Source organism: Melanostigma gelatinosum (genome assembly GCF_949748355.1).
Source record: "Melanostigma gelatinosum genome assembly, chromosome: 18".
In the NCBI taxonomy this organism is placed as follows: domain Eukaryota; kingdom Metazoa; phylum Chordata; class Actinopteri; order Perciformes; family Zoarcidae; genus Melanostigma; species Melanostigma gelatinosum.
In genome coordinates, this window is record NC_136651.1 from 10997999 (window position 1) to 11024395 (window position 26397).

A 26397-nucleotide genomic window follows, 5' to 3' on the forward strand; every position below is an offset into this window, starting at 1 on the left:
CAGCCTGCCATTTTACATGGATCTGCTATATTAGTAAGTTATTGCAAATTCAGTCAGCTATGTGGGGGAGTACAATAGCGTCCATTGTTCTAGAAAATGTTGAGTCCAGAATTGGGCAGCAAGGTCACAGTAGTCGTCCCCCCCCCCCCCTCAGTGCGTAACATGCCTCACCTTTACCGGGTGTTTAGCAGTCGAAACCAGTGTTGTTCCAGTAAGGGTTGTAAACGGTGTGAGATAGATGCTGTTGGAGTGGAATGCTCGTCGTCACTGAAATAGCCCCGTCGTAGGCGGCATGAGAGAAGAAAGGGAAGAGCAGTGGATGTGCGCGTTGCTTAGAAACACGACCGAAGCCATTTTGCAGTCATGCATGTCTTTGCAGACCTCACACCCACACACATTGTCGCACTTTGACGTCTAAATATTTTTCGGTTCATTTATGAATTTTAATAAATCCCTGTTTTTGTATTTGTGCATTGATACGATTGAGGAAAGTAAACATTTTGAGCTGTTGAACTGTACCAGTCATGTACAAACACTAATAACTGTTTTGATTGACGTACCAGCTCTCTTGCAAAAAAAAAGATCCATCGATATATACTTTTAAAAACTATCAGTGAAGTACACATTCATTTTTGATAAAGAGGAAACCTGGGTAAAACCGTGTCGGTGCTGTGGTGCACACACAATAATTAAAATGAATGGTCATGATTAAGATATGCAGAAACATGTTTCACAGGCCAGCAAGTTTATCCTCTGAGCCAATAGTCATTCCATTGCTTTTTATAGAAACCCTGAACAACCATAATAGAAAGCAAATATGTCTGTGGTTCTATTTCAGGCTGTGTTTCAGTGACCGATTTCTCAGGAATGTTCGCCCCCAAAAACCCAAAACATTTTAACAACAAAACAACAGAAACTTAATACCTTGGTAAATAGCTTGACTATGAGGTAAAGACATTTCCAGATAATGTGTAATGGAGACTGTGCTTGAATGTCAAATCTTTACGAAATGCTTCACTTTGGGGATCCACCTCCAACCCAGTGGACTGAATGCATCAGGCAGCCAACTAACTGTTGAGCTGGATTATATGGCCTGATAATAAAACCTTTATTATGTAAGTTTCAAATTCATCGATGGTTCACGATTTAAAAAGCTTCTGAATTTGAACACTGAGCTGAAAATATGTAGCTGATTCATGCAAAACACATCTAGAAGTTTCAATTTGATGCAGTGGTAGAGCCATAAATGATATCTTAGGGTTTGAATATTAAACTCGATATACAGTCGGGCTGATAGTTACTAAGAGAGAGATGCATCAGCATATGTATACAACACCAGATTGTCCTTAATACCATGATGCAACCTGTTATAAACACTATTTTATTTGTCACTTTTCATCATGTGTGGTCACGTAATCCCTATTTTTTTCCATTCAGATGGAAGTTTTTTTTTGCAGTTATTTTACTTGTCTTCACATAAAACCATTAAAAGCATCAAAACATAAGGCAAAAGAAAAGGAGATTTAAAAGCAATTAAGAACAGTGTAAGAAATAAAATACAGCAGTAAAATGCAGAAATGCAGGAAATTGATTAATATATTAATTGAATGTGGTTCAATTAAAGGCAGCAGCAAACAGAAAAGTCTTCAATCTTGATTTAAATGAGCTGAGGGTCTCAGCAGTCCCTTTCTGGGACTTTGTTCCAGATATGTGGAGCAGAAAAACTGAACGCTGCTTCTCCATGTTTAGTTCTGACTCTGGGAACAGAAAGTAGACCGGTCCCAGACGACCTGAGGGGTCGGGATGGTTCATAAGGTAGCAGCAGATCAGAGATGTATTTTGGCCCTAAACCATTCAGTGCTTTGTAAACCAACAGCAGGATTTTAAAGTCAATTCTTTGTTGGACAGGAAGCCAGTGCAAAGACATCAGAACTGGGGCGATATGATCCACCCTCCTGGTCTTAGTGAGGACTCGAGCTGCAGCGTTCTAACGGACTTTTTACAGAGACCTGTAAACGCACCGTTACAGTAGTCCAGTCTGCTGAAGATAAATGCGTGGACAAGTTTTTCCAAATCCTGTTGAGACATAAGTCCTCTAATCCTTGATATATTCTTCAGGTGATAGTAGGCTGATTTTGTAATTGTCTTGATATGGCTGTTCAGGTTGAGGTCTGAATCCATAACTACACCTAGATTTCTGGCTTGGTTTGTGGGTTTTAACATCAGTGATTGAAGTTGAGCGCTGATTTTCAATTGTTCGTCATTGGTACCAAAAACAATTACTTCTGTTTTGTCTTTGTTTAGTTGAAGAAAATTCTGGCACATCCAGTTGTTGGTTTGTTCAATGCACCCAGCCCTTGTATGGGATGATAGTCCCCTGGTGACATAGTTATGTAGATTTGTGTGTCGTCTGCATAATTATGATAACACACTTTGTTGTTTTGCATAATCTGAGCTAGTGGAAGCATGTAGATGCTGAACAGAAGAGGCCCCAGTATTGAACCTTGGGGAACACCACATGTCATTTTAGTCAGCTCTGATGTGTAATCAGCTGCAGACACAAAGTATTCTCGGTCCTTCAAGTAGGATTCAAACCAGTTAAGTGTTGTGCCAGAGAGTCCCACCCAGATTTTTAGTCTTTCTAGGAGTATGGCATGGTCGACCGTGTCGAATGCAGCACTGAGATCCAGTAACACTAAGACTGAACTTCTGCCATTGTCTATGTTTAAGTGGATGTCGTTGAAAACCTTAACAGCAGTTTCAGTACTGTGGTGCTGTCGAAAGCCTGACTGGAAAACATCAAAGCAGTTATTTACGGCCAAGAAGTTGGTCAGCTGTTGGAAAACCGCTTTTCAATTATTTTACGTAGAAATGGGAGGTTTGATATTGGCCTATCATTTTTCATCGTTGCGGAGTCTAAACTAGCCTTCTTTAGGAGCGGTTTAATAACTGCAGTTTTTAGGGCTTGTGGGAAGACACCTGAGAGAAGGGATGTGTTTACAATTTGTAAGAGATCAGTGGTCATGCAGTTTGAAATATTTTTGAAAAAGTGTGTTTGTAGAATATCCAAGCAGCAGGAGGATGACTTCAGATGTTGTATAATGTCTTCTAGGCTTCTACGGTCGATTGAATGAAATTGTGTCATGATATTTGAATGGATGTTATTCAGAGATCGGGACAACACATATCCTGTGGTTGGTGTGGAGGCACTGACTGCTTGTCTAATTTTCTGAATTTTGTCAGTAAAAAAGGAGGCAAATTGATTGCATGCCCAGGTGGATTGGAGTTCAGCAGCTACCGACACTGGAGGGTTTGTTAGCCTATCGACGGTAGCAAATAAGGCGCGTGTATTGTTCTTGTTTTTGGTTATGATGTCAGAGAAGAATGACTGCCTTGCATTTCTAAATTCCAAATTATAATTGCGAAGTCTCTCTTTATAGATGTCACAGTGAACCTGGAGATTAGTTTTTCGCCATCTGCGCTCAGCTTTCCGACACTCTCGTTTCTCTATTTTGACCAGCATAGCATTTCTCCAAGGAGATCTTTGCTTACCCGAGACAACCTTCACTTTAGTGGGTGCAATGGCATCAATAATATTTTTAACTTTAAAATTGAAGCCATCTACAAGCTCATTGACTGAGAGACAAGAGAGGGCTGGTGTGGAGGAGAACTTCTGAATAAATAGTTCACTGGTGCTTTCAGAGATGGAATGCTTTGTCACAACCTTGGTTTGGACATTTGTGTGCAAGGAGATTGCACTCTCAAAGAAAACACAGAAATGATCAGAGAGTGCAAAGTCAGTCACAGCGACCTTGGAAATGTTTACACCTTTGGTGATGATTAGGTCCAGAGTGTGCCCCCTGTTGTGGGTGGATCCTGTCACATGCTGAGTCAGATCATAGTTATCAAGGACACCACATAGTTCTATAGACTCTCTGTCCTGGGGATTATCAACATGGATATTAAAATCACCAACAATAACAACACAGTCAAAATCAACACAGATTACAGTAAACTCATCAAAGAAGGTTGCACAGTATTTAGGCGGTCTGTAAATGTTTAGGAATAAAGCTTGAGTGGAATTCAGAGCCACATATTCAAAATAACCAAAATGCATGGAAACTATCTTACAACTGTACAACTGTGCAGACTCAGCAGAATGTGTCGCCAGGTTGAGTAGATCGGCTTTCTCAAGCTCTGCACTGTAAGGCTAAGTAGTGTGAAAACACCGCCTACGCTTAAGGTGCGCATGCATTTCAAACTTCAATATTAAACGGCTTTATTGCTGCACAAAACAGATTAACTGAGAACTGAATGGATGATTTTCCCACAGATTATACAGCAATAGTATCTGCACTGGGATCATCATGGCTGTGATGTGGTGTGACTTTTTCCACATTCAATTTGTTCAAAATTCTGTGCATGCCAGTACCTAAAGTAACACCAGCGGTGCTTTATCAGCGGGTTTGTAGTTATGCAAGGTAAAGTGAATCAGAGAAATTCTTTTGTGTGTGTGTGTGTGTGTGTGTGTGTGTGTGTGTGTGTGCGCGTGTAGTGTTTAAGACAAGCAGACGCTGTAATCTGGTTTCTTGGAATGGGGTTGGCGATCAGCCACAGAGGCATTTTGCTTCAGCCATGTTTGAACATTCAGCTGTCAGAGATGATTTTGCTATGACCGGCAACAATAATGTTAATAAGAATGTTTCTCTCTGTTGTGTTCAAACTCGGCCTCATTTATTTAATGTTCGGTTGGAATACAAGAAGACAACGATTTAGCGCGTTGACTGTGGTTTGGTTGGTAGTGAGTTTTAAGACTGAAGTCAAAATGCTTACTTTGTGATATTTACTTTAAATATCAAGTTCTCATATGCTCAGCTGTACAATAATCTTGCCAGTCTAAAGTCAACATTTTGATTTAAATCAGGAACTCTCCAATCAAAGAAGAACCTGATAAGACTACAAATCTGAACATCCAGTTCTAGCTTTTGTTACTTTTCAATACTTTTTGGTTGAGAACCAAAGAAGAACAGAAAGTTATTGTGGTTCGATAAGCAGCCCTAAATAGTACTCTCTGTAATACTTCACATAAAATACTGTCAAACAACGGAAAGCCCATTTTATAACATAGAAAATCACTCTCCCAGTAAAAAACAGTCATGTGTAATTAGTTTGAGAGATCTTAATTAAATCTTGTAATGTGCGTCGACCCTTTGAGAGCACATTAACGACAGTGTCCCTGCTGTTCGAGCAGAGCTGCTCTAAATTAGTTCATTTGTTTACACTGTTATCTTACTCTCAGCCCCTTACGACCATCCCCCCCCAAGCACATTGCTTACTGGCTGTGCTGTTGTGCCACACATGCACACACACACCGACACAATTTGGGTTTGTGGGTACGTGTGCATTTTATTGTTCACAGGGGTTCTGGTATTAAACCTTCACCCAGCCCATCATACTGTCAAACTACTTAAACCTGCTCCCCCAGCCGCCAGACTAAGCAGGATTACTCAAGGCACACACACACACACACACACACACTCTTTCACATCCATGTGCATAGACCGGTATCCACAGCATATGCGCAGACACACACACCCTTCCCTTCACATCCAGCCTCTCTGTCTAATTGAAGTGTGGATTATGCTGTCTCCTCTCAGTCAACACAGCTGTTTCATGGCTTCAATTCATCTGAGCGACCCGACACCGGAGACTAAACTGCTCATTTCCTCATTGTTTACATTGTTGGCACTTATTAAAATGAATAGAATCTAAATGTAGCAAGGTAAATACTGGGGGAATGAAGTCCTTATAATGACGAGTTATGAAATGTGCCTGCTGTGGTAACTCGAGCGAGATCACATGCTGATCATCTGAAGGCATTTCAAAAAAACCTTCACTTGTGTGGTTGAAAACATTAAACCATAGTTCCCCTCATTCTTAGGACATTGAGGACAAAATGTTACACCCCAGTTTTTCCATGAAAGTTGAAACCATAGTGTCACAAAATAAACATAATTCCATAGAAGCACAATAACGCCGCAGCCTTTCAGTTATACATTGATGATAATACACTTTATTTATGAAGCACTTTTCAAAACGGTCACAAAGTGCTTTACATGACTGAACCAAGATTAAAACATTTCAGGACAAGAAGGGTAGATGGTGTGTTTTTAACTGAAGCCCAGCTACTTGGCTTTGTTTGACTTGGCCCGGTCTGACTTGGTTTGGGATGGAATGGTTGGGTGTCGTGAAACGGTATTAGCGCTGGTAGTGACAGAAAAGCCTCAGGGACAGCCCAGCATTAAGGAGGGAGGGGAGGGGAGGAAGGGTGTGTGCCTGTGTCGAAGTCCAAGGGATAATATGTTCACACATATTTCATAATGGCTTTATCCACGATTTGGCAGGCTGGCGACCAACCAGCCAAAACACACACATGTTACGCCGTGACTCAAGTGTAGAGCTGAAACTATTTGCCGATGAATCGGAAAGTCGATCAACAAAGAAATTATCGGCAACTGTTTTGATGATTGCTGTTAAAGTCAAGTTTTAAGCAAAACAGACTAAATTTCTCTTGACGGTTGGTTGGAGACCAAAGGACTTGATTAAAAAACAATTTAAAAAAACTGGGATTAAAATTGATTCAATATTAAAATCTCAAGTACAAATACAAAACTGTGAAAGCGATCAAGTCGAAGTGATGACGTTTTGTAGTCTCATTTAACCACTCGTAAACAACTGCCTTTCTAAGACACATTAAAGCTTCAGAACTTCCAGAGGGGTATCTACTGACATATTTTATGTTGTAGAACAAAACGTTAAATTCTCTTAAGCTTGTGTTAACCAAAGACCTTATTTAATCATCTCAGCACTATGTGCTGTTACATGATTCCAGTAGTTTAAATTAACCCTAGAAAATGGCTTAGAGCCTGTTTAAACACTGATCTAATTAAAGCATGGGATGTCTTTATTCCCTATCATCTGTGTACATGAACTACAGAAACAGTCAGGAAACCTGCTCGTCAGCAAATGCATGAAGCACCGAGCCTGGTGACAGCAGACGGGTGAGATCCTGCTGCTGTCTGTGCTTGTGTTCGTATGTTCGTTTGTGTGTGGGGGTGTGTGTTTGTGCATGGACTTGTTTGTTTACTGGTGTGGGCGTGAGGACATGATGCACGGTGCTCGTCTGCTGCTTTATGTATATGTTAACGATGATATGTTTGTGAAGATCTATTTATCAGCGTGAGTTTAAAGTTCTTAAGAAAAACTGCGTCTGTACACCCGGCGGTGTACCGTGACTCACAAGACTGTCCGTTGACATGGCTCAGAATTACACGTAGATGAAGTAATGGTGTGAGACATAACTAAATCACTGATAACGCTGACGGCACCAGAGAGAGACTAAAGCAGATAAGGTGGATGAGGGGAGTTCAGTTGAAAGGTTGTAAAGGTTGGAGGGAGGTGTTGTAAAGAATAATAACAAAAGAGAGACGGAGATAAAGGAATAATGAGGAACCAGAACCAGATAAATAAGCAGAGAGTTGGGAACAAAGTGAGCTGGAGAGAAACCCTATATGAGCGTGAAGGTCAGTCCGGCTCCCCGCCCACAGTCGGGTTCAGGCGGGTTGTTTAGTTTGGCCTGCGACGAACAACTGGAACAATATTCATGCTCGGAGATGGATGGAGGGAGGGTTAGACCCAGTTCACCTGGAAAAAAAAAATAAAAATCCATGAGAACTCTCCCTCACGAGAGACCGTTGCACTTCTTGATTTGTAGTGTACTTCCAAGAGCTGTCTCTCCTCGCAAACGTCTGTGTGTTTTTTAGTTCTGTCTGATGATTTAAGTCATGGAAGAGTGAATGAACTGAATACAACTTTAAAGTAGAGTGAAGACACTGTCTTCCTGTTTCACAAATGTTAGTCCTTGGCGCTCAACAGACTGGTCAGTGAAAATAATACCTATGTTTTATTTGACTCTTTGTGCACTGACGTGTGCATGACCTACCCCTACCCTGGTTCCTGACTGAAGTGAGGGTTACAGTATATTTTTGCCCGACTCCACTGACTTTATGAGCAGTCCTCCAGCGTAATGAGGCTGGTTGCTTTCCAAGTCCAGCAGTGTTTATTTATAGGGCAGGAAAGGCTATTTGTGTCAGGAGGAAGTGTTGCATGAGAGCTATTTTTTATTTTTATTTATTTATTTTTTTTTAACTGGAGGTCTGCTTAATGTCTTAAGCCGGACACCCGCATCAATTTGATTCAATGAAAAGAGCTGTGTGAAAATGTGTATGTAAAGAGTTCTAGCAGGAAGATAGTGTTCATGTAGGGCTTGTTTGCACTCAGCGAATGTGCTTTTATCGTCCCAACCCAGTTCCTAGAGTCATGGTGGCCTCATGGTATTCCTGTAACTACACCAGTTGTTTATGAGAGGGGCACAAGTAAAAGCAGTCAAATAAGAGGTCATAAGAAAAGGTCAAAGGGAAATGTGCACTAATGGGAGTTTTTCAAGCTGTGCCACTGAAGTGAATTGAAGAGGGTCAGGGGGGCCATTGATGGATGACATGCTGACAGTTTTGTTTTCCTTTCTGTCAAGTCTTAGTGTTGATGCCAAGTCATCAGTGGTACGACTGAGAGACGGAAAGAGAGAGACTTTTAAAACAATAACAAGTATCTTTAGTTTGTCAGTTAAAAGATATATACACAAGTTTAGGACAGAGCAGTCTTATTCTTGAGTGTGAAGCATAAACACAGTCATTGTACATCTGACAGTCTTGCATTTACTTAATGGAGGAAAGTAAAAAAATAACTGAATTAAGGACCTAAATTACGTATAATCGTATAACATTTCCTTTTTTTCCATGTCATTTGCAAACTAATTGGCACATTTCTTCTCCTTGGCAGTCTCGGATGTTGGCAAAATTGGTGCAAAGAAGCACTCTTGGCGGACTGTGAGTGTTAACAGGGGTGCTGTTCAACCTGGCTGCCAATAGTGTTTCTAGAGGGAAACGCTGTCTATTTCTCCGACTGTTGATTGTTGAGTTGCATTGTTGGTAATGTAGGTTGGTAACTGTACCAACGTTCACCCGTTTTGAGCGTAAAAGACATTTTGTGGTGAGGTGGGGGCTCCAGTAAATTGGCAGTTAATTCAAAACGAGGTTGCCAAATAAGAAAAAAAACAATCTCATAATGTAAATTTATTTCATTACGTGTGATCCAGGTCGGGCAGTATTGGGGAATACACTTTCATCATGAGAGCAACCATCTGGTCTTTGTTTAACAGTTCTGTCGACTAACTCGCTTATTCTGGGTTTAAGTTTCAATGTCTAGTAAACTATTGTGGTGTGTGTGTGTGTGTGTGTGTGAGAGAGTGTGTGTGTGTGTGCGCTACAGAGGGCAGTAAGCGGTTTCAGCTGTGGCCCGAGAGAAAGGATGTATTGTTTGAGGACATTTGAGCATCTGCTTTGTTGCCGATAAGGGGTTTGAAGTTAACAGCCACTGCTGATCAAAGGGCAGAGATATTGTATATGTGTCAATCTGTCCTTCACTGTTTCGTTCTGTACATTGTTCCCTCTCCTCTACTTCCTGTCTGTACTGCCCTTAACTGTCTCTCAAACAAAGAATATTCTTGTAACTTGACCACATGTTATCCCCCTCCGGAGTTGAGTCTGTATGTTGCTTGTTGCCTCCCAGCTAACCTACTTTCTCTTTGCATTTGTTTAGCTTTATCTATCATCTCTTCATGTAATGCCACAGACAACTTACTTCTCATTTACACAAGAGACAAATCTTGTTTAGTGTGTGAACTGGAACAGCGGATGGTGTTGTGTGGTCATGTTCAATCACCTCATCAGAAGAAAGGACGTCAATACAGTTTCTCTGTATTTTTATCCTCATAATCTTGTGCTGCTTTTTTTAGTTTTTCCTTTTCCACTTTCCATTTCCTTCCCGTAGTTCCTCTCCATGTTTAAGCATTTTAGTAAATCAGTCTGTGTATTTTCTTTAGAGATAATACTTCCTCACTGGGTCACTTCTGCTTTATTTCCCCATCTGCTTCTCGTGTCTTCTTTCTTTATATCAAAGTTGTTTGGTTTTTATTGCCCAACCAAGCCTAGTTGGTTAGTCTGTCCGTCCCACACTTCAGTCCAGAGCACTGACGTTTCCTTACAATTACTGCCCAGATCCCCATGAAAATTGTCACGGTTATTTTTCATCTCCTCAGTACCAGTGATGTCGGTGCCACCGTCGGATCAAATTACCCTTAAACGACATCACCAGTCCTGGTTTTGCCTTTCACACATTTTTCAAATCTTTAGATTTCCTGGGAAAGGATTCTTTCATTTTTCAGTGTCACCTGAGTTCAGATGCAGTTTATTGGCAAATACTAATAAAGGGTCTCATGTGCCCTTTGCTTATCATGTCTAGCTTAACTTAGTTTAAAATGAGTTTGTACCACGTTATATGTGGATGTGAAGCAGCTGCATTGAAATGACCTGGATGCTCAACGTAGTGAAGGCAAACGGGACTATACCCAGAAAATCAAAGAGGACTAAACACATTTTTATCTGTCGATCAATAAACATGTTCTTTTGTCTGTTTTGGAAGGAAATACAAAAGCTTTGCTAAAGTAAATGTTTTCTTTCAGTTAAACTCCACTTGCTCCTCGCAGCTGAACTGTACAAACATACAGCATGTGATGTAGGGATAACGGTTACTGTTTCCCCATCTTAGTTAGTTTTTCCTCCAGAGAACCGAGGAAGTTCAGAGAAGCAGAAAAAACCCACTCTGAGCATGTTTAGGCAAAAACCATTAGGTTCACAAACACAGACTTGATGGGCATCTGTTTTCTTTGCAATTCATTCTAAAACTCAAGTAACGACGGGATGTTTGAAGTTCTGGTTCCATCGTTCTTTTTTCCAAGACTTTTCAAATGGAGAGAAGTGAACACATGTGAGACATATGAGGGGACAAAAGGACAATGACTCATTACAATAAAGCTGCAAAGCAACACACGGAACATAAACCGTAATGATGATTTATACCAATTCAATGTTTCTGTTTCTTTTAGCCTCTCAGCCAATTCATTAATTGCTTTCTCTTTTCCTCACCTCTTCAGCTTTCTTGCTGCTTGTTCCCTTGTCCTTGTGCAGACAGCCTCACGCCTGGACAAACAGGAAGCACTTAGTGTTATCAGCGGGCTCTTTGTGTGTTTTAATGACTGTCGGGCTAAAGACAGAGAGACAACACACACTACCGTCCGCACCCTGATCCCACTGTAAACACACTTATCACAGCGCCAAGAAACCGAAAGAGAGGGAGAACCTGAAAGAGAGGAGGGCAGTCGGGGAAACAGAACTGAAAGCGAGGGAGGAAGTGAGATCCTTTTTCACTTCCTGGTGGTACACAGAACAACGGTGGTCTTACTGGTGCATAATCACAGGATTAGTGACCCATGACTTATTGCTGGTGCAAACCAATGTGGGCTAAGCCCATGCTGTCCAGTGCGAGGCAATGTAGGCTAAGCCAACAGTACTCAATACAAGCAGATCATGTCCAAACAAAGTAATGCAGAGTGAATGCGTTGAACACTGGTTTCGATGTTTTTGAACGTGTGGTGTTGTACAGTATTTCACATACTCTTTGCTGTGTTGTGTCCAGATTTAACATCATGAGGGGTAGGACTGCATCTAACCATTGTTTTCACGAAAGTGGCTGAAATCAATATTTTATAATAACACTGTGTGTGCTCCGTGATGAACTTATCATCTGCATCTGACCCGCTCTCTGCTTTATAGTGAGTCTCGGCTCATTATTTAGCTGTTCCCACAGTACACGACCTGCTGAGTAGCAGGCCGACACAGTTAGATAGTGGCCAGTAAACACAGTGGCGCATTCAGCAGTGAAGGAGAAAGATATTTCCCTCAGGAGTTAGTAGAGACCAACAACAGAGTTGAAAGAGAGTGAATATTGGACGAACATCTGGTGATCAGAAACACGACTCCAGATGAATGTTGCTAACAATCAAAAACCCTCAGATATTCAACGAACAATCAAAGACAAAGAAAGGCAGCATAGTCTCACAACGGAGAAGCTGGAAGTCGCGTTTGACTTTTTTCTTTTGCTTGAAAAATGAATGAATAATTGATTGTTAAAATTGTTGCAGCAAACTTACATGAAGACTCTCTAAAAACGGGCAAGTATTCCTGCTGTGACAGCCCCCGGGGTGGCAAGGGGGTTTCACGACAACACGGACCAATAAACACAACCAGTCGGTAGATAAATGGTGCAAGTGAGGTTTTTACTGAATATAGAGAGTGGATAGAGGTAGGATAGACACTCAACAATACACTGTCCGCTTTCCAGAGGGATGGTCGGTGTTCACTTCCACGGTTCGGTGCACAACGGGTATTCCTCATACGGTCCAGGGCGCGGGCAGGAGCAGGGTAGTCGTACAGGCAGGGGTCGGGAGCCGGGCGGGTAGTCAGACGTTCCAGGGTGATCAAGGGGTAAGGCAGTTGTCTCCAATGGGTTTGCTTTTTCTCCGTCTCCTTCCACTCCTACTCTCTCTTAGTTTCCTGTGTCCGGGGCCCTTTTATAGTCCCCTCCTCCTCCTCTGATAGGGTGTGGTCGCTCCCTCGTCTCTCCTCCTCAGGTGTTGCTTGTTGGGCTGATGGTGGTTTGGCGCTCTTTTCCACTCCCTGACATGGGGGCTCCGCCTCCATGTCAGGCAATATCGTCCCTCTACCACTTCTCCTCTGAGGTTGCCCCTCCGGCTGCCACATACCCCCCCCCTTAAATCCGACCTGGGGGGAGGACTGCTCCAGGAACCTAGGGCGTCCCGTCTTGACAGGGCGTCCGCGTTTCCATGAGCGGCCCCGGATCTGTGGACAACAGAGAAAGCATACGGTTGAAGGGATAAAAACCAGCGGGTGACCCGGGCGTTATTGTCTTTTGAACGGGACATCCATACCAGGGGGGCGTGGTCCGTGACCAGGGTAAAGTGTCGTCCCAGCAGATAATATCTCAACTCCCCCAGAGCCCATTTGATGGCCAAACATTCCTTCTCGACCGTGGCGTATCTCGTTTCTCTCGGTAATAATTTTCTGCTTACGTATGTGATCGGGTGCTCCTCTCCATCCCTCAGCTGGGACAGGACGGCACCCACCCCGGTCTCGGAGGCATCCGTCTGTACCACCAACGGTTGCGTAAAGTCCGGGGTCACCAGCACTGGTTCAGAACAGAGTACTTCCTTCAGCTTCTCGAAGGCGTCCTCGGTCTCTGCCGTCCATACGATCCGATCTGGCAGCCGGTTTTTTGTTAGGTCCGTCAGGGGTGCTGCAAGAGCAGAGAACTGGGGAACAAACCGTCGATAGTAGCTAGCTAGCCCAATGAATGCTCGTACCTGTTTCTTTGTGCGGGGGCGGGGCCATTCCCGGATCGCCTCGACTTTCCCTACCTGGGGCTTGACGCAGCCGCGGCCGATGGTGTACCCCAGGTAGTCAGCTTCCCGGAGGCCGAGGCGACATTTCTTGGGGTTGGCTGTCAGCCCCGCCCCTCGCAGAGCTTTCAGGACGGCTTCCAGTCTTTGGAGGTGAGCCCCCCATTCCTCCCCGTGCACGACGATGTCGTCCAGATAGGCTGCCGCGTATTCTCGATGGGGACGTAGTACCTGGTCCATCAGTCTCTGGTACGTGGGGGGGCTCCGTGGAGACCGAACGGCAGCCTCTTATAGTGGTACAGTCCCATGGGAGTAGTGAAGGCCGTTTTTTCCCTGTCTTCGGGGGCTACTGCCACTTGCCAGTAGCCTTTAGTCAAGTCGAGGGTGGTTATGTATCTGGCCCTCCCGATGCGCTCTATCATCTCGTCCACCCGGGGCATCGGGTAGGCATCGAATTTTGAGATGGCGTTGAGCTGCCTAAAGTCATTGCAGAACCTGACTGAGCCATCGGGTTTCGGAACCAACACTATAGGGCTGCACCACTCGCTCGTCGAGGGTTCGATGATGTCGGCCTCCAGCATACTCTGTACCTCCCTCTCTATCGCCCCCCGGCGGGCTTCGGGGATGCGGTACGGCCTTAGCTTCACCTTCTTCCCGGGCTCGGTGATTATCCGGTGTTGCACCAGTGTGGTGTATCCGGGGTCCGGGGAGAACACGTCCCGGAACCGATCCACCATTTCCCGGACGTCCTGCTTCTGCCGGGGGGTCAACTCTTCTCCCACGGGTACCTCGACTGGCTCCGTTTTTCCTGGGAGGGTAGAGAGAGAGAAACAGAGCATGGCATCCCTACGCACCCATTTCTTGAGCAGGTTCACATGATAAACCTTCGTCGGGTGCCTCCGACCTGGTTGCCGGACTCGGTAGTTTACCGGCCCCAATTTCTCCATCACTTCATACGGCCCCCTCCATCGGGCTAGAAACTTACATTCCGCCGTGGGTACCAGGACCAACACCCGATCCCCTGGGTTAAACACTCGGGGTTGGGTTCCCCGGTTGTACACGCGGGCTTGGGCCGCCTGTGCCTCGGCCATGTGTTCTCGGACGATGGGCCAGAGGGATGCCATCCTCACCCTCATCTCCTCGACGTGGTCCACCATGGTGCGGTAGGGGGAGGGTTGGTGTTCCCAGGCTTCTTTGGCCAGGTCGAGTAGCCCCCGGGGTCGTCGACCGTACAGGAGCTCGAAGGGCGAGAATCCGGTAGATGCCTGGGGCACCTCTCTGATGGAGAACATCAGGAAGGGTAGCAGTTGGTCCCAATTCTTCCCGTCCTGGTCCATGGTTTTTTTCAACATTTTTTTCAGTGTCTGGTTGAATCGTTCTACTAGTCCGTCCGTTTGGGGGTGATACACCGACGTCCTCAGTTGGGTCACCTTCAGCATGCCACACAGATCCTTCATGATCCTAGACATGAACGGGGTTCCTTGGTCGGTGAGAATCTCCTCCGGTATTCCGACCCTGGAAAACAACATCACCAGCTCCCTTGCAATGCCCTTGGTGGCCATAGAGCGTAGGGGAATGGCTTCGGGATACCGGGTGGCGTAATCCACTATCACCAGGATGTACCTGTGTCCCCGGTTGGTCTTGGGTAGTGGCCCCACTAGGTCCATCCCGATCCTGCTGAAGGGGACGGTGATGATCGGCAGGGGCACCAGCGGGTTTCTGTGATGGGGTTGTGGGGCCACTTGTTGACATTCGGGGCAGCTCCGGCAGTAATCCTCCACGGCCTTTTTTATTCCGGGCCAGTGGAACCTGGCCCTCACCCTTTCCAGGGTTTTCTCCACTCCTAGATGGGCACCTAGGATATGGGAGTGGGCTAACTGGAGGACAGAGGGTATGAAAGGACGGGGTACCAGTAACAACCTGAGGGGGGCCCCGTCCCTTATTACTACCTGGTAGAGGAGCCCGTTATAAATGGAGAAATGTGTGGGAGGGAGGTCTCTTACCCCGTCCAGTGGTCGTCCGTCTACGGCGGCCACCTGCCGAAGGGCGTGGGCTAGGTTGGGGTCCTCCAACTGGGCCGTCCCAAACCTCCCTGTGAGGGGCCCGGGTAAGATGGGCTCCTCCGGGTCCTGGGGAAACAGCCCGGCCAGCTCCTCTTCTTCGAGGGAGGGGGTATCTGCCTCCTCGGGGATGGGCGGCGCCTCTCCTTCGGGCTCACTGGGGCTGGAGGGTCCGTCGTTCTCGACGGCTGTGGCATATACGTCCTCGGGGTTGGGTTGGGTGGCCTCCACCAACGCCCGGGCCACGGCACTGGCGACTCCTTCCGATAGGGGATCGGTGGAGATCTCCTCCCCCAGCCCACAGATGGCTTTCTTCTTGTACTTTCGGTGAGGGGTCGTACCTGGTTTCACCACCAGGCTGCGCCACAGCTCCTGGAACACGGGCAGGTCTCGGCCGACCAGCACCTCTACGGGGAGTCCTTCCACTACTCCTGCAGTGCCGACGTATCTACCCCTCGTCGTGTATATCTCGAGGGCGGTGGTGGGGTATTCGCGGGTCTCCCCATGGATGCACGTGACCGCTCGGGTGCCGGTTAGGAGCGGGTACTGAGCAAACGTAGGTCTCACCAAGGTAATAGCGCTCCCGGAGTCCACCATCGCGGAGGCGTCGCGGCCGTTTACTTTGACCGGGGTGAGGGGCATGTGGTCCTCGTGAGTGGCCCAGCATCCGGTAATCAGTCCGCATGGGCGACTCCCCTCACTGGCCGTGGGCATGGGTGCGTCCTGGCGGTGAGGACATTCCCAGGCGATGTGCCCGATCTCGCCGCAGTGGTAGCACCTCCTCTCTTCCGGTCCAAACGCCGGCCGACGTCGGGGAAAGCCTGGGGGAAAGGAGGGAGACACATAGGTAGTTTCCTCCGTTCTCATCTTTTCTTTGCGGGTGGACCCCTCCACTTTCGGGTTTCTTCCCCCACGCACTAACGCTTGTGCTGCGTGGTAACCCTCCATGATCTCTACCAGTTCCTCGAGGTTGCGGGGGTTTCTCTGGCCGGCCAATTTTTTTGCCTCATACGGGAGGGATCTAAGGAATTTGTCCATGACGACACGATCGGTGGGCGACACCTCGGTTGGCTCTGCGTGCAGCCAGGCCGTCGTAATCCTCTTGATCTCATGCATCTGGGCTCGCGGAGAAAGGGAGGTGTCATATGTCCATTCATGAAATCGTTGTGCCTTTATTAACAGCGTGACCCCGCATCGCTGTAACGCTTCCGCTTTCAACACCCGGAAGTCAACTTTTCCAGCGCGCTCTAAGTCCTGATACGTTACTTGCGTTTCGTTGATCAAAAAGGGGGCTATCAACTCAGCCCAGTGCTCTTCTGGCCATTTTTCCCGGAGTGCCGTTGTCTGGAATATCTGAAAAAACACTTCAACATCGTCAGCTGCCGTCTGCTTGAGAAGGAAGCGCGCTGGGTTGGCTTTCTCCACGGTACGTTGCTCCTGTTGTGTCTGTAACATGCCCTTGATTTCGCTTTGCATCGCCTCCGCGCGTTCGGTTTGTACCTCCATATACTTCTCCATGTGTACTTGCTGTTGGTATTGTTGTTGCTGCTGTGCTTGGAGGATTTGCATTTGTACTTGCATGGCTTGTTCGTGGCGTTTTTGGGTTTCCTGGTTGCTAGCGATTAGCCCCGCTAGCAGCTCTTGAAATGGCACCGGGGTGGCCATGCTTACTGGGTCGGTCGGTCTATCGGTCAGTGTTGCCAGAACCGGACTGTTCCCACATTCTCCACCAAATTGTGACAGCCCCCGGGGTGGCAAGGGGGTTTCACGACAACACGGACCAATAAACACAACCAGTCGGTAGATAAATGGTGCAAGTGAGGTTTTTACTGAATATAGAGAGTGGATAGAGGTAGGATAGACACTCAACAATACACTGTCCGCTTTCCAGAGGGATGGTCGGTGTTCACTTCCACGGTTCGGTGCACAACGGGTATTCCTCATACGGTCCAGGGCGCGGGCAGGAGCAGGGTAGTCGTACAGGCAGGGGTCGGGAGCCGGGCGGGTAGTCAGACGTTCCAGGGTGATCAAGGGGTAAGGCAGTTGTCTCCAATGGGTTTGCTTTTTCTCCGTCTCCTTCCACTCCTACTCTCTCTTAGTTTCCTGTGTCCGGGGCCCTTTTATAGTCCCCTCCTCCTCCTCTGATAGGGTGTGGTCGCTCCCTCGTCTCTCCTCCTCAGGTGTTGCTTGTTGGGCTGATGGTGGTTTGGCGCTCTTTTCCACTCCCTGACATGGGGGCTCCGCCTCCATGTCAGGCAATATCGTCCCTCTACCACTTCTCCTCTGAGGTTGCCCCTCCGGCTGCCACACTGCATTAAGCAGCTTTTCGGTTAAGAAAACCCTTGAATGCACTTTGTTCAGTCACTTTTTGTTGGAGCCGAGGCCCGTGCTGATTTTGCACCCTCTCTGCCAGCACATGATTATTTCATCAGCCTCCCTGCGATGACGCTACTTGTGTGTATGGGACCGAACTGGAGCAGTGCATTCCGCTCCACTTAAACCTGTCCATTACGATGTCCTGTAGTCGAATGCTATCGATGTCATGCTGCTCTGTCGTGGTGGCAGCCCTTCACTTTTTTGTTCAGGCTTTTAAAATCACAGAAGCCATTAGGCAAGGATCATGTGATGCAGTACATCAGTGTTTCCCCTGTCATTCTTTAAATTAGTGCTGGTTGGTAGGGGGTCAAAGACCATTCCAGTTGTTCCTCACACATGCAGTTCTTCTTAAAGAAACCACGATGGGAGCATTCACAGCAAATATCAGCAGTATACATGTCAGTTTTTGGATAGAGGTGTTTCTTTTACAGTAATCTAGTGATTAAGAATGAAAATAAGAGCGACCCACAAACCATTTACAGCTGAATTACAGAATGAATATTTTAAGTCGATCACAGAAAATGTATTTGAGCGTGACCAGCGGTATGCTTCAGGGTACAAAGAGGAAGCCCTGCTCAATATGAAACAACTGAACTTAATCATGAACACAGGAGACCGTGCACTTCTGAGACACAGATGTGTGAAGCATTTAAAGTAAACGATGTCGTAAAACTGGTTCCTCTGTCACATAAACCCTTTCGGGAAATAATAAATGGTATTTCTGTGTGTTGACTCGAGTGGAGGTTCAGATTAGGTTTTGTGAAGACCGTTTGTGTGTGAGATTATGCTTGAAGCTTTCTAATAGCTGAGAAACTTTTTCCTATAAGGTAGTCGTTGGAAGACAAAGAGTAGTGGGCTGCAGTTTCTTGATTCAAAGCAACTGACAACCAAGAACAGCATGAACAAATCTTTACTGAGGCGAATATACAGAGAACTGGCTGTCTAGTGTTACTGGCAGTGTTTTTAATGACTGCAGAAAGCAGTACTAATTCTTGTGTTAAAAACCTCCCAGAGATCAGCATGATCAGTTCTTCCTACAGACCGCACAATACAGCCTGGAGGTTGCAATACATTCAAATGTACAAATAGATTTTTAAGAAAAGGTACAGAGCCTGGTTTGATCAGACGTAAGTAACGCCTCCCGTTATTCAATCTGTCCTGTGTGGGAGTGGGTTTGTTTGGCTGCTGTTTCCGGATCATAAAGGCACTCAATTACAGCAGCAGGTTCCGCCCTTCCTCATGTCCACACAACATGATAAGAAGAGAACTACACAGTAACTTGTTGGATTATATTAACAAACAACTCCTCAAGGTCCTTTTACATTTTCTTGGAGGATTTTGTTCAAACTCGGACAGCAGAAAAAGGAGTACATTCATATGTAGATACATATTTCTTTCCATTTTCTTCAGTTATGCCTCAGTTTTGTATTTGCATCTTTCTCCATCTCTAAAGTATACCTATTTTTATTTTAGTATTTGGCTGTGTGAAAATCATGAGACTTTTGAAACCAGCATGCTGGGAGGAAAAGCAGCTCACCTCTGTGAAAACGAGGAATCCTAAACACTACACCATGTGGGATATGTCCTCTTTATGGCTTTAGTTATCTCCCGCTGTGTCATGTTCCACCTCACATCAATCATAGCTACAGAAAGAGCCGTGTTCTCTGACTTCTCTGTTCCACTTTGACTTACTCCCATAGTACCTTTTTATTACAGGATTTGCTCCGCACCACAAGGTTTTCCCATTAATAATAGTTCAGCAGAGGCGGAGAGACATGCCTGTATGCACATTTTTTGTGTTTATTTTATTTAAGAATAAATGTACATTGTCTGAAAGGTGCGCTGTGGAGTTTCCTTGTAAACAAACATTTAGTGTTTCTCACCAAAACGTTTGTGTATCCTTGAACCTTAAACGTGTTAAATGCATATTTTTCCTCCATACAACTTTTGCAAAGCCAATTTTTTTAAATATTTATATGTTTGCGTGCTGGCTTCTTCTTAGTTGCCTTTGTTGGCGCATTGCTACGCCGGCTGCATGAGTGTGTATTACATTGCCTGCTGCACATGTGCATGCCTCCTTTGTGCGTGTGCATGATACAAACAAAACTGAGACTCACTAGGGAACACCTTGTTCCACAGCGCTGCTTGTGGTCAAAAACTCCACAGGGTATAGGCCTGCTTCCTAACGAAACATCAGCAAATCGACAAAACCTGAGCAAATGCTGTAAGCCAACAGTTTCTGGGGTGTACTGTCGCGCATGCAAGTAAAAAGTGAAGGGCTACTGCTAGGTGTATTTCCAGTATCTTCAATAAAACAGGAATTATGCAATCAGACTGTTAAAATTCACACATTAACTCAAATCTCCCAGTGTGTTGCTAACATTCTTACCACTGTGCATTTGCTCCACAGCAACGTTTTCCATGATCTTGCATTTATTTTGTAGTAACTCTAAACTGGTATTGGATATTTTTGGAAATACTTGGTGAAGTATGCTCATCACAGACACGGAGAGGCACCTGGCCGATTCATATATCTTTTTCACATGTCTGTGTCAGTGTTCTGGGTGTTTTTTTTATATCCAATCTGTTATTTCCAGTCTGTCGGAGAACTTTCTCGTCTTACACGACCTCCTAAATAGTATCACCTCCCGCTTTAGTGCTTTGAAGCGTTGGATCACAAAGAGTGTGTGTGTAGGTTTACAACAATTTTCCTGTGCTCCTTGCCAAAAAAGCAATAATATTTCTCTGCTCTCAGTCAACATTTTTTATAAAATGTTATGTTAAAAAAACCACCAACAATTTAGTCTTATTAATTGACTCACTGGTCCACAGTTTGGCATCTGTGGCTCAGGCGGCAGAGCTCAGTGGTCATCCTAGCTGTTTCAATGACAGAAGGGATTTTTATAGCCCAGCAACTTTCCACCAGCTGTGCAAAATGTATTGCAGTGATTGCATTTGGGTGTTTGCCACAGAGGCTATTTACACCATGTATCGCGATGTCGGCGTATTGCTCTCTCTGAAAATAGAGTACAGTTTGCCACCACAAGTCTTTCTGGAGTCAGAGAGTTCACCGCTCTTGTCACGGTTGGGTCAGTAGGCTATCGGGTCAAATCTAATACTGTGCTGCATCCTAATATGCACAGATGGTTGCAGGGAGAGCTGACTGAATGATTGTGCTGCCAAACTGTTTGGGGGATGCACAGGTTTTGTTCTGCCCCCTTACTCCGTTACCAAGTTAAGGAAATTCATTTACAACATGCTCTTAACAATCATTTATTCAACACATTTTCCTTCAAATGAGTAGCTACTTCTTTCCTAATTTGATATTCCTGATTGTGGTTTAATATAATTCGCGTCCACTGTCCTTTTTACATGGTTATTGTAAATGTGTTTTAATAATGTACGTTTTTTTTTTCTCTCTGCGGTAAATGCTGTTGTGGACAGCTCTCAACGCTTACTGTTGGTGTTTGGTGCCATGAGACTGTTTTGTGGAATCTCTCTCTGTCTGAGGATAACAATTGAAGCTTTCCAATAGCTGATATCTCTCGATCGGAACAGCCTGTCAGTGATACAAATGTGGGACCATTTGGTTTGTGTCATGTGTGTGTCAGTGAGCCTGTCTACACTGGATTGTGTGTGTGTGTGTGTGTGTTCTCACATATGGAGACAAATGCTTTCTTTTGTGTGGGCTATAGCAGAGGCAAAAAAACATTCTCTCCCTCTGAGAATCATTACTCATATTAAGGTCATCGTGGGCATTTTGGCTGCAGAGTAAAATGTGTTCATGTCTGGCAGTGATCATTGTTGGGAAGGTATACATTATTATTATTTGTTATAAATGAAATGACTAACATTCTTTCTTAGAATTAAAACCACGGATACATGCATAACACCAATATCGAATATCGTGATGATGATGATTTTTTTGTCTCTCTCTCCCTTTTTTACAAATCGTCCCTTTTTAGGTCAATGAGTGGAACAAAAACGACGAGCGCCTGCTTGCTGCGGTGGAGCACGGCGAGGTGGAGAAGGTGGCATCGCTTCTTGCCAAGAAAGGTGCCAGCGCTGTGAAACTGGACGGCGAGGGCAAAGCAGCGTAAGCATTCTTCCTATTATCGACAAAAGAACAAAGGAAACTGTGGTACAGATGTAGCAATCAAGGAAATGAACTTTGTTAGCACAGAGACCACAGTGTGCTGTGGCTTTTATAGGACGCGGTCTGTACGAGCATGGGGAAAGCAGCTTCAATCAAAATTGAAAGGCAATTTGATTCAGATCTGACACAAAAATCAGTGTAGAATGAAATGTCCAGTCTCTCCAGCCTACAGCCTGGTTTAGTAATATCTGACAAGTGCAGGTTTCCAGGTGCAATCTGGGACTTAGCTCTCGCTTTAATAACAAATGTGGGATAAGAAATAGTGTGATTGTGGTCAAATAAAAATGGGCGTATTCAATTTTAGGCAAACACTACCAGTCTTGGTGATTTCTGTGTTTTCCTTTTAAGTTTTCGGATTTCATATGGCTCCAGCCGATGCTGAAAATCTCAAGTCTTGGGCTTATGTAACTACTTTTCCGTTTCACAGCACTATGTTAAAAATGAATGGCCAATCGAAAAATACAGCGTTTTTTCTTACTTCCTGAAAGGTTGACATTTTCAAACATTAATTCAGTGTTTCTGCGAGCCAGTTCATTTCTGCCGAGGCCGTGAAGCTCGTTGCCTCACCAGTCGAGATTGTTGATAACCACAGTGGCTCAGCGTTAATATTTTACCTCTTTTCTTTTTCTGAAACACAACACCCGCTGACCTCAATGTGTTGAGTTACTCATGCGGAGCCAGGAACACCACCACACGAGAACAAATGCAAGGAGAACCGAATGTGCAGATTCTTACACGCTGAAACACACTCAGGAGTTCACATCCTTGACCTTTTCTCTGTTTGTGTGTGTGTGAGACGAGAACGCAGAAACACACATACAGATGCATCCTCACAGCCTTTGCAAATCACGATGAATGCGGTAGTTTGGGATCTCAACGCTCCGATCTTATCAGGACGCACAAAGGAGGAGTCTACAGTATCTCAACAGTGATAACATCTGATAGAAAGGCATGTGGGTGTAGTTGTGAGTGTGTATCAAGTATACACACAAACACCAAAAGGAAAGCTGGGCTTGTGTGGTGTTTTTTTCATTCTGCTCGCTGAGCTGGAAAGGGCTTGTATTGATTGCCTACTGCACACAAAAGCACAAACGTACAGACAATAAGGTGTAAGAATTAAGAGTTGTGGTTTTACAGTCTGCTGTATGAGCATGTGACCATTTTGCAAGGGAGCAATTTTCAAGTTAAAGTTCCCACGTCATGAGATATTTAATGTGACTCTGAAAGCTTGCAAATCTGTAAAATGGCTGTCGTGTATAAAAATCTCTGCTGTCGTAAATGTTATGACTGGTAGTTACTGCGATTCCAAGTTGTTCTCTGTTTGGGGTTTGTCTCCAGTCTTCATGTGGCAGCTGGACGAGGACAGACAGACTGCCTGTCTGTCATCCTGGCCCATGGAGCTGACCTGTCAATCACTGACGCTGCAGGTATGTCCTGTAGTTTTATTCAGTGTTCAATAAATCCTGTGAATAGAAAAGTTGTGTCCACATACTTTTTAGCGTCACTCCTAAGATTCTTTCTTGAGGCAGTCTTCTTTTTAATTTCATCCAATTTGTCACAAAAGTCTTTGGCCTAAAGAAGTTCTTTAACTTTGGTCTTTCTTGATTTCTGGTCAGGTTTCAATCCGTTACACCTGGCTGCCAAAAACAATCACACCGAGTGCTGCAAAAAGCTCATTCAGGTAAGGTGAAGGAGGCTTCCAATTGCAATGTCATAATGAGTGCCCTGAAAATAATGCGACAATTTGCTGCCATCTATCAAGCCATTATATTTTACACACAAAATGCTTCCACAGTGATGCGATACTATGGTTTTTTTTTATTTAATATATTTACCACTTACAATAAATAATGCTATTTCTTTACAATGGAGAAAGAAAGAACAAAAACATGTAAATACAGTATGAAATGCAGCCACGTGACATTTTGAGTGTTGGGAATTACTTGGACAGATTTCATGTTTTAGAAAGTCATTCAGGGAAACTGTATTTATTTTGTTGGTTTATTTGAATGGGACAGTGCACATGAATAAAAACATTTCTGCAAATGTGCCAGAGTTAGCCAAAAGGCTATTTTTCATCTGTAGTCCAATATGCATTTAATAATCAAACTTTTCTTTCACAGTCATTCATATGTCATGTGCATTTGCACGTCCAATAACATCTTTCTGTTTGCCCTCCAGAGTAAATGTCCTATCGATGCTGTAGACGGTTCAGGAAAGGCTGCTCTGCATCACGCTGGTAAGTGTCTCAGTGCCCCAAGGGTTAATCAAACAGAAGAGCTTTTATTGAAGATTAGTCTGCTTAGACAAGGACGTGGGAAAATGTCTTGTGAGATTAAGCTCTTTTGAGCTTCTTTTCAGTTCAGTTTACAGATAGTTGTTAAAATAAATAATTGGATTGGTTTGTCAATGTTGCACTTTCAAATGGCGTACGAGTGTCATGTGTTGCAACAGTACAACGACCATGAACCAATCATGTTTGTTCTTTTGGAAATCAGAGAGGGGAGCAGATGAGATACATTTCTCCCTAAACTAAATCCTAGACCTAACTAATCCAGACCACACTGCTATCTCTGAACACCTTTGTCATTTTTTTGTGATCAACTTTTTTTTTTTAATTTGTAAATAAATAACATTAAAAGATATATAAAAATGTAAACTTAAAAGAAAGTGCTTCTTAATTTCTGACTCTTTTAATTTAATCTTCAGCTGCCAGTGGGAACATCCAGACCGTCCAACTGCTGTGTGAACTCAAAAGTCCCATCAACCTGAAAGATGCCGTATGTACTTTGATTATTACTTCCACTTTCTTTCTTTCTCACAATTTGTGTTCCTGGCAGGGTAGTAAGGGGCCATTCAGTCTCATTCATATCATTTTCTTCTGTGTAATTTCCAGAGAGGAATTTGCTCTCGGAAGGTTGATCACTGTTTGGATTTTCGTAAATATTTACCCGTCTATTGGTCCTGTGTTTGCAATAGGATGCTTTTTATTTTCTGTCCAAACATCCCTTTATGTGCTTATTAATGTGTGTCAAGAGAGCAGAGGTAAAACAATATTGTTTTGAATTGGCTTCAGCCGTCTCTCACAGCTGTTCATCTCTAATATGAAGGATCCTCATTGACTGACATTTCCTCTCGTTTGTCCGTCTCCGTTTAATGATTGATTGATGCACATTGCGTGCGCATGTCTGGCTGTGTGTGAGGTAGGGGGTCAGTTTACTGTGGGAACTCTGCTCTCAAGCCGCAGACATGTGGTCTCCATTGCAGTGACGCTCCATGCCTGTGGTTTTTACCCAACTGTTGTGTAATATTTTGCGTGTGTGTGTTATAGAAAAAGAGGGAAAATAAATAGAGAACAGAATGTGTTGCCCATTTATTTCCCTTTTTTTATTATCATGCCACAGCTGGCCTGTTGGACATAAACACGCACAGAGTGGTCTCTGAGCTGACTAAAAGACCTTATGTTTATTTCTCATTAATTCATTTCCCATGTATTTCCTCAAGTTGTATGTTGTGACTTTTAAACATTGTTCATGCTCCCACTTTGTACCCCTGGCTGTAACGGTTTTAAAGTGTAGTGTTTATGAAATCCTGTTACAATTAGAGCGCTTTAAATATTACTTGTTAAGCAAAATGCTGCATTGCGTGTACCATTAGGAAACCCTAACCTGCATGATCAAATGACGCATTTCACTCAAAATGTGTCATCAAAGCGTACATTTACGTGTTCTTACGCAGACGACAAACCACGTTTTGTAAGACGGTGCTTTAGAGCGGTTTTCCGATGACGAGGAGACAAAATGTGATCATTTACTTCTCCAGCCATCAACATCTGAGATGTGAGCGGCTCTGTTTGCCGTTAGGACATGAAGACGGAACCACAAAGTCGTCTGGAACATATTGCTGTTTCTGTTCTGAGCAGAACATGCCAGCTAGCTTCGGGCATACGTCATGGCTGTAACGAACGCCTTTACCTGATCTATATTTGATTTAAATAAACAAGCAAGATATGGAAAGAAACGGAGCAACATCTGCCAGGTCTCGCATATGTCGGACATAGAATGTTTATAGAAAATCAAGGAAATGTAAACTTAAATTCTGTTCTGAGACAGTGGTACGATGTAGTGTAAATGCTTCCTCATGTTTTCAGTTGGAAAGAAATATATTTCTCTCTTACTTTTAAAGAAAGTCGGCCTTGACACAAGTCACAGACGTGGCCTGGTAATTGTTTGGCATCGATGCGTTTGGTTTGAGTGGGTCAAAGAATCTTGGAAGACCATGAAAAGATTTTCGCTACAGCAGAATGTATAGTCATCACAATACTTGATGTTTGAGGCTGATACTGATATCGATATTTGGGAGTTTACAAAATC

At 44.4% G+C, this 26397-nt stretch overlaps 1 protein-coding gene across 2 annotated transcripts in view; it reads left to right on the forward strand.

The window, feature by feature from the left end:
- The window catches only part of rai14 (retinoic acid induced 14), a 41927-nt gene that overhangs the window by 2789 nt on the left and 12741 nt on the right, over positions 1-26397 (forward strand). Inside the window, exons 3-8 of one of the 2 annotated variants that reach the window (XM_079289675.1) lie at positions 21834-21964; positions 23363-23451; positions 23641-23705; positions 24206-24263; positions 24734-24804; positions 24921-24941. In XM_079289675.1, the coding sequence (XP_079145801.1) occupies positions 21834-21964; positions 23363-23451; positions 23641-23705; positions 24206-24263; positions 24734-24804; positions 24921-24941 (435 nt within the window). The remainder of the gene's footprint in view (positions 1-21833; positions 21965-23362; positions 23452-23640; positions 23706-24205; positions 24264-24733; positions 24805-24920; positions 24942-26397) is intronic. The other variant, XM_079289676.1, reaches the window with a different exon arrangement.